We start from the raw sequence: 9,459 nt of genomic DNA on the forward strand, positions 1-9,459 counted from the left end.
CTGAAAGATTTACAATAGATTGTTGCAATGCAATATTAAAACTTACCAAATGAAGAGAGGGTGAATAGCACAAATCCAGTTTTCGTGTTAAGGTTGTTTAATCCGAAAGCCTTCATGTAGCAGATGTGGGCAGTGCCAAAGGAAGCCATTCCGAGTATAAAGAAGTCATTCCACACTAAAAATGCATCTCCAAACGTTGAGAAGATCAAACCAACCAAGATTCGACGGGAGAAGGTGTACCTGCAAATATTACAGAGTTAAAAAGAGGAAACAATATGAGATGGTCTCCGAACAAGTGACTAAAAAAATCAATCAGACGTTGTTAATTTTTTAATTTTGAAACTAAATAACTTTTTTATAAAAACATTTCTGTACGAAATTTTATGTCATATTTATTTGTTACACGTGTTTAAACTATCGAAATATATTCTCTCTGCTACAGCTTCCCAATTCAACCGACTATGTTTGAATATAACTAGAAACAGCTTCCCAATTTAACCGACTATGTTTGAATATAACTAGAAACAGCTTCCCAATTTAACCGACTATGTTTGAATATAACTAGAAACAGCTTCCCAATTCCACCGACATGTTTGAAAATAACTAGAAACAGCTTCCCAATTTAACCGTCTATGTTTGAATATACCTAACAAGAAACAGCTTCCCAATTCAACCGACATATTTGAAAATAACTAAAAACAGCTTCCCAATTTAACCGACTATGTTTGAATATAACAAGAAACAGCTTCCCAATTCAACCGACTATGTTTGAATATAACTAGAAACAGCTTCCCAATTTAACCGACTATTTTTGAATATAACAAGAAACAGCTTCCCAATTCAACCGATTATGTTTGAATATAACTAGAAACGAAAAAAATGCGAGAAAAATTACAGATATCCACCATTATCAAAGTCGCCCCACGATTCAAATGTCGCCCCATATTACGGTGCATGTTAGATAACATGGTAAAAAAATATATTATAGTAGACATATTAACTAATGTGTGTCCATAAGTGAAAATAAAACCATAACTATAAAAATGCAAATGCTAAATGCTGGCCAAGATTGTGAATAAAGACGATGACTTCAAATAAAGAGACTCCTCTCAAGAAGACTTAAATCCAAACTCATAACGAAAAATAACTAAAGGGTACTGGATATTTTTGAGAGGAATTCCTGAAGTTTGGAGACATAAAAGAAAATGGTCTCCTGATGGACAATGTTTGTAGAATCATCAATAACAAGATTTATAAAACTGAGATGGCTTTGTTGGGAAGTGATTTCAACAAGAATGGAAAATAATCAACACACAAAAGAGGCTTCTTTATAATGATTCAGTAGGAGGAAGGAGTGTTATATTTTGGTGGATGAAAAGGAGGCACACATTGCATTACTGGTCAGAACAAAACAATGTTAAGTTTGCTTTGTATTTATTTAGCATGTTTGCAAAACAAAGATAAATTCTCAGATTTTGATTATTGTATGTTGAAGTGTGAAATCAAATATGTATTGATGTAAAAGATTTCAAAGAAATAATTGGACAATTTTAAAATTGTAGAAATCTATAAATAATATAAAATAAAGTCGCTATCCGCGTCTGTCCGTTTGTGCGCTTAGTTTTTATAAACTGCGCAACGGATTTAGATACGGTTTTCACTATCATTTAGAGAATTCTTTCCGGAAGGTTTATGTATATAATACTTGCATCTTTTATTTATAGAACGTAGAGAAAAGTCGATGTTTTATAATCAAGTCGTAAAAATATTTTTTCGAGCACTACATTGATAATGCTGGCTAAACCTTATGAGATACATCAAAATAATATGCTACGGTCCTATACGTCCTATCTATCCAATCGCTTACAAGCCGTGAGGGTTGGAAATAAATTGTCCAACTTCGCAACACTTTCTTCAGGGGTACCCCAGGGATCCGTTTTGGGTCCACTTCTCTTCATAATTTGTAAAAAGGATTACTGTATTTTTTAAGTTGATTCCTTTACGCGTTCATACATTTCTATTAAAAGAAAAAAAATTAATAGTTTACATTTATATTTTTTACTGTGCAATTTATTTTTTTATTTGTATTCTACTCAAGAGAAAACCTTCAAATTATCTAAGACATTTTTTTTGGTATTCATAATGTACACCAATTCGTTATAAAGATTAATCAAAATAGCAAAACTTCAAAACTTTAAACTTCAAGTCTCCGAGCAAGACGTAAATAATATTTTCGGGCGATTATTTATTTATATTTTAAATGCATATTTACAGAATAAAAAATTCCAATAACGAAGATACATTATACAAATACACAATCATAATTGCCTAATTAGCGATTAAAATTTATTAATGCTCAGGTGGAAAATGTCGATGTCAGTGGCTAGTGAGTTTAGAAGGACTATCATTCTTATATTGCTTACGCTGTCTAAACCCTATAAGATACATCAAAATAATGTACTAAGGAATTGTCAACTTCATCACAATTTCAAAACATGACTTCCAAAAAATCTATAAGTCCCCGAGTAATGCCGGGTAGAAGTCAGCTAATTAATAATAATAGACACAGAGAAGAGATAAATTTCATATAAAACTTGGTAGATTCTAATTGGCAACAACTTTTGTAAACATTTATTGTTCTGAAATGCAACATTGAATTCTTTGCCATTATTTTTTTTATTACGAGAATAACAACACATTCATGTGTACGAAAAACACAAATTACCTTGTTTCACACTGAGGTTAAACGTTAATTGAAATTAATTACTCATAAAACTCATGCTAATAAGGCATTGCTAATTTTCTACATAATGTCGTGTCAAGATTCGTAAGTTCCTTCGCATTACAAAAACATTGTTTGTTTTACGGAATGTTGTTATTAGATGATAATGCCTCTCTAATCTTTAAATAATATAAAATAAATTCGCTATCCGCGTCTGTCTGTTTGTACGCTTAGTTCTTCTAAACTACGCAACGGATTTTGATGGAGTTTTCACTATCATATAGAGAATTTCTTCCAGAAGGTTTACATACACAATACTTTAAACTTGTACCTCAATAATAATCTGCATTTAATACTTTAAACTTGTATCTCAATAAAATCTGTATAAAAATATACATATTAATTATCAATAATCAAAGACAAATAATAATGTATTCAACAATAACAATAATTATTTAATTTATTGAGAGTTCGAACTCTGCCACATACGAGTTCATACACCATCTGCGCGATCAATCCAATAGAGTATATAAATGCTTCCGAGTTTTAGACTTACAGGCAGACTTATGTGAAATTGCTGTGAAAAAACTTTTTGTCTTTTTGACGGTTCATTAATCTGTAAAACTTTACATGTAAAGAAATGTATTTATTTGGTGTCAATCACGAACACACACGCGGACATATACACATCTGTCTTACATTACAGCAGTTAATATACGAAATAAATGTCGGTCCTGCCCAATCGGGTGACTCCAGTCCCTGGGGAGGAAGGTCAAATCCTCATTCAAACCATTTTATTTTTAGACATTTTAAAATGGATGGTTAAATTATTTTTTTATTTTAGTGAAAAGACTATTGCTATGAAATTTTTATGATTAGAAAAATAAGATAAAGATGGATATAATCACAAGGAATCGAATTGAATTTAATTATGGTTGTATTAGACTCTGCTTTTAATTTACTGAATACTGACAGTTTCAAAAACAGTAACATAATTTTATTTTTTGTTCCCATTTATAATTTGAGTTTGTCTGAAGAAATTCCTAACTGACAATAAACACACCTTTATACTACGAACTAATATAGGTAGGCACCTGCCTATATGGGAAAACAGTGCCGGTGGGGTGATTTTGCACAAAAACGGCGCTACACAAATCATCCAAGTGTTGTTATTATTTGTAAACTGTTTAAATAAACATAAAATGAAAGCTTGTTACTTTCTTAATAACATTTTATTTTAGTTGAATTCAGTTTATAACACAAATAAGGCCTTATAAAGTGTTTAAATAAATATATAATGAATACCTGTTACTCTGTAAATCACACTTTATTTTAGTTGAATTCAGTTTAGAACACAAATAAGGCCTTATAAAGTGTTTAAATAAATATATAATGAATACCTGTTACTCTGTAAATCACACTTTATTTTAGTTGAATTCAGTTTAGAACACAAATAAGAGCTGATAAAGTGTTTAAATAAATATATAATGAATACCTGTTACTCTGTAAATCACTCTTTATTTTAGTTTAGAACACAAATAAGAGCTGATAAAGTGTTTAAATAAATATATAATGAATACCTGTTACTCTGTAAATCACTCTTTATTTTAGTTGAATTCAGTTTAGAACACAAATGAGGCCTTATAAAGTGTTTAAATAAATATATAATGAATACCTGTTACTTTGTAAATCACACTTTATTTTAGTTGAATTCAGTTTAGAACACAAATGAGGCCTTATAAAGTGTTTAAATAAATATATAATGAATACCTGTTACTCTGTAAATCACACTTTATTTTAGTTGAATTCAGTTTAGAACACAAATAAGGCCCTTTAAAGTGTTTAAATAAATATATAATGAATACCTGTTACTCTGAAAATCACACTTTATTTTAGTTGAATTCAGTTTAGAACACAAATAAGGCCTTATAAAGTGTTCAAATAAATATATAATGAATACCTGTTACTCTGTAAATCACACTTTATTTTAGTTGAATTCAGTTTGGAACACAAATAAGGCCTTTTAAAGTGTTTAAATAAATATATAATGAATACCTGTTACTCTGTAAATCACACTTTATTTTAGTTGAATTCAGTTTAGAACACAAATAAGGCCTTATAAAGTGTTCAAATAAATATATAATGAATACCTGTTACTCTGTAAATCACACTTTATTTTAGTTGAATTCAGTTTGGAACACAAATAAGGCCTTTTAAAGTGTTTAAATAAATATATAATGAATACCTGTTACTCTGTAAATCACACTTTATTTTAGTTGAATTCAGTTTAGAACACAAATAAGGCCTTATAAAGTGTTTAAATAAATATATAATGAATACCTGTTACTCTGTAAATCACATTTTATTTTAGTTAAGAAATAAGACAGTTCACAAATAGTTAGACAAACAGATAGTTCACAAATTAGACAAACACATAGTTCACAAATAAGACCTGATAAAGTGTTTCTAAATATAAAATGAAGGCCTTTTCCTCTGTAAATAATACTTGAAAATAACAGTTGAATTCAGTTTAGAGCACAAATAATCCCTTATAAAGGGTTTAAATAAACATACAATGAAGACCTGTTACTTTGTAAATAACACTTTATTTTACTTTAATTCAGTTTAGAACACAAATAAGCCATTATAAAGTGTTTAAAAGTATTACAATGTTTATATCTGCTCTAAAACGGTACAGACACGGACCTTGGAGGAAATATATACAAACAGTACAGTCCTATATGAAACGAATTCAACTAAAAATATAATGGTACTTTCAAACTTCAAGTAACAGTGTTTCGTGAAATATAGTTTTTTATCTGTAAATAATTCTAATATTTTATAATAAATAAATAACTTACTCTTCCTTTAATCCGACGCCGTGCAAAGACACAAACAAGATGAGGCTTAGCATTGGAAGAACTTTGATGAACATGGACCATAGTGAAGGATTCTCAAAGGGAGTGAAGATCACAAAATAAATAGCCACCGTTTTGAAGAAAGGCACAAGTTTCGGCCCCACACTTTTCAGCTGAAAAAAATGTTTTACAACTTGAAAATGCATCACTAAGAACAGTAAATAAATTACTACTAAATATTGAGCTATGTCCACTAATTCAAAATAAGACATTTTAGCATCACGTTTTCACATATACTAAAATATTTTGAAGAATTTTTCATTAAATATGTTTTCAGTTAGAAAAATACGTGTGAAAACTGGAATCTGCCAGCATGAATTGGTTGTGCGAATTTTGACGTTTTGTCAATATGACCACTTTGTTTTTCAATTTTTTATTTAAATTAAATATAATATGCTATGGAATATTAAAATTATTTTTAATTCTATTATCTAATTTTAATTCGTAAATACTAGTTTTCACAAATTTTCGCGTATCACGAAAAACAACATCGAACGAAAATGTATTTTTGACAAACTAAGCAAATGCGTACTTACATTTCCGTAAATATCATATTTTTAATTTAACATTTTTAGAATTTTAATTTTACGAAAACAACAATGACATATCAGATAATGTGACGATTCCTTTCGGAATGGACATGTTATAAACAAAGGAATCCGTTTGTTCCATAAGAATTTTAGGATAAACAAAGTTACGTGTTTTCAAAATTGAAGCAATAAGAAAACTGTTTTTATTTGTCTGAAGTAAATTATCACAAATAATCATCATTAAAATTAGGCGTAGGAAAAATCGCCTCGTGGTTATTAAATTTCTAAAAGCATTTCATTTGGAAGCATTCCAAATAAAGAAAATTTTCTTTGTCCGCAAAGCCGAAATAAAAAATGCATTTCTTTAGATAAATTATAAATGAAAAATAGAAAATTACCACTTGCGTAGGCGACGACATTGTTAAACGAATTAATCGAAATAAGAAATCAACGTAGAATTCAATATATAACGGCTACGCTTATTGAATATTAAATAAAAATCACGACACTCGACTGCACCTAAAACACGACATTCATGGCCCGCGCCAAATAAACGATTTTGACAGGACTGTCAAAAACAACAATATTTGTTTACTGTTTCATTGCCGTGAAGTTAGGTACAAGAGCGTTCCCGTTCTATTCTTAGAATGTTAATTATAAAGAGTCGCACAGACAGTGATAAAATATATATCATGGAAAATGAAGAAATAATACGTTTCCGTACTTACATGTGTGTGCAGTAGCGATGTTGCCAACGCAAGGAGACAACTCAGATAAGGCGCGAATTTCCAAATCAATTTCAGATCGGTTCTTCCTCGTGGCCCAGTAAGTCACACTCAAAAGTTCTTACAATATTACATTGCAAAACATTGATACACCCAGACGTGGCGGATTAAATGCTCTGCAAGTCCTCCATCTTTGCACAAACTATACGTTTCGCTTACAACCGTGGTAATAGGAGAACTGGTAACCTGGAAAATTTGTTTGTATTTTTTTAAGATACTCAAATTTAAAAAATATATTTTAGAATGTTAATGATTTCACTATAGAATGAAGCTTGGCATAAGAAATCCATTAAAAATTACTTTACTGTGGCAACACCAAGCTACTTATTAACCTCCTTTTTTACATTAGCTCTACACAGGAGCCTGTCATCCAGAGGGGCATAACTCCGATCGAAAATTGGAACCGAGAATATTGTGACATATTGTTTCCAAACTATATCTACCAATGAAAAACTCTGAAAGTCTATAGAATAAAATATCAGAGTTTTTCATTAGTGTATGCAAATAGTGTAATGGGATGTGGACACGGTCAAGCGGCTTGATCGCAAGCACGTAGTTTATTGTCTATGGCACTTTGTGTCAAGCATTTTGACCGTGTACCGAAGCTGGCTTGCAAGCATTGCGCAATTCTACGTGCTTGCGGCGAGGCTTGATGCGAATTTATATTTTTGTGGGAATAGACAAACGACAATAGACAAATAAATATCACGTATCATAAACAATGATATAAATTGAATAAAATTGTTATAAAATAGGTACTTAGTTATTGTTTTTGTGTTCAATTTGTAGAAATCCATCTAATTTAAAAATTTTGGAAGTATTTTAGTATTTTTTAATAATTATGACAGCGGTTTTCAAGGTCATTAATAATCAAACTGTAGAATAAATAATTTTCTGAATTTTCAATGGAGAAAACATATTTTTTGTATGAATACCGCACAAGATATTCATACAAAAAATAGCTGTAGCCTGTAATACACTTTGCAAATGCTCATGGGTAAAGCGGTACCTTAACTTGTACCATTCTTGACACCAAATTCGTTTCTTTTTATTATTTTATTCAAACATAAAGCTAACGTAAGAGCCAAGAACGCTTTGTCTTTGACAGATTCCATTTTGCCGCGAGTCACGAAATGACAGGAAGGCATAGAAGTACAATACATAGACCACCACGAAATCACAGGAAGGCGTGGCCATGCTTGACGGAGAGGCTTGATGCGGGCTGTCAAGCCGCTAAGCATAGACAATAATAGACAACAATAGACAACAATAGACAAAAAACTACGTGCTTGCGATCAAGCCGCTTGACCGTGTCCCAGTCCCATTATAATGTAATAAGTAGGCTCCGAATGAGAATATACAGTCTATATATTGGAATATCTATGGTTTTTTAGTACCAATTTGTTTCATACGAAAAGCCCGAAGATATCGATTTAGTGAGTGGTTTATTTATGCTGTCATCTTTGGAGATGGTGTGTGTATGGTATTTTTATGAAAAGGAAGGAGAGGCAGTTCTGGGAAGGAAAAGGGCATGAGGGGTGGGTAGGAATCTGGGAGTCAATGTCCAGGAGTGGCGGACGTGTGAGTGCAGGGGCGTATAACTCTCGCATAACCTTGTAACCCTGATGGGAGGAGTTATCCTCAACCCAAATTCTTATAGACAAAGCTGTTGTGGCTGAAAGCTCAGATCTCATTGGCTCAGAGCAAAAATTGTATCTTGATCTCTCGCTCTCTACCGTAGCGACTCGTGTAACAGAAAGAGAAGCTAAGCATGTGTTATGCTCCGATAAAAAAATAACGGTAATTTCCAAGACGTCATTTCGCAGATTGAAGTAAGTTGAAGGTTTTAGCGTAAATATTTTGAATTTTCTTTCACCCATCTAAAAATAATGTTGCGTGCTAGAATTCTTCAAGGTGATAAATTAATGCCGTGTTGTGTTAAAGATTGCTCAAATGGATTCGATAATCCAGTGCTAGGAAGAAGCAGCAAGAAATACGTTTGTTTGTGTGTGCCATTTCGCGATTGAAATCAAAAATACGATACTTTTGGGATTAAAAAATAATGCGTTGCCAACGCTTAATCTTCCAATCATCATAAAATATCCGGTCTATCTCCACCAATTGAAAGAAGAACCCGATCACGTTGTTAAATACAGGTACTAACCTCTCGTTCTTTGATACAATGTTCATGATTCCTGAATGTACTTCATTGGCTAATAATTTGATTAATTTTTCAGACCTATCCGTATTCTGACGCGATCTTATACCACGTATTAGGAGACTAAAATTGCTAAACAAAGCCACGATTACATCAAACAAGTTCATTTAAACCTCTCCAGAATTACATCATGTAAGTACCAGTATTTTCAATGATGTTTGCTGACGACAAAGCTGTGAAAATTATATGAAACCCTTGCAGGAGAACTTGAATAACTTCTAGTGCTATTTTGTGTATATATTCTTGTATTTTTGTGCAAGGTCAAATTAAATCCTATTAAGTTGTT

The 9,459-nt window shown here is 31.5% G+C and overlaps 1 protein-coding gene across 1 annotated transcript in view; it reads right to left on the bottom strand.

Moving 5' to 3' along the window:
• The window catches only part of LOC149413514 (lysoplasmalogenase TMEM86A-like), a 60,459-nt gene extending 53,726 nt beyond the window's left edge, over positions 1-6,733 (bottom strand). Inside the window, exons 1-3 of the mRNA XM_089644750.1 lie at positions 6,569-6,733; positions 5,584-5,753; positions 47-240 (exon numbers count right to left, since the gene is read on the bottom strand). Of these exons, the coding sequence (XP_089500876.1) occupies positions 47-240; positions 5,584-5,753; positions 6,569-6,589 (385 nt within the window). The 5' untranslated portion in view covers positions 6,590-6,733. The remainder of the gene's footprint in view (positions 1-46; positions 241-5,583; positions 5,754-6,568) is intronic.
• Positions 6,734-9,459: the final 2,726 nt, after the last annotated feature.

Source organism: Hesperophylax consimilis, chromosome 21 (assembly GCF_061612785.1).
Source record: "Hesperophylax consimilis isolate HC1 chromosome 21, BYU_Hcon_1.0, whole genome shotgun sequence".
In the NCBI taxonomy this organism is placed as follows: domain Eukaryota; kingdom Metazoa; phylum Arthropoda; class Insecta; order Trichoptera; family Limnephilidae; genus Hesperophylax; species Hesperophylax consimilis.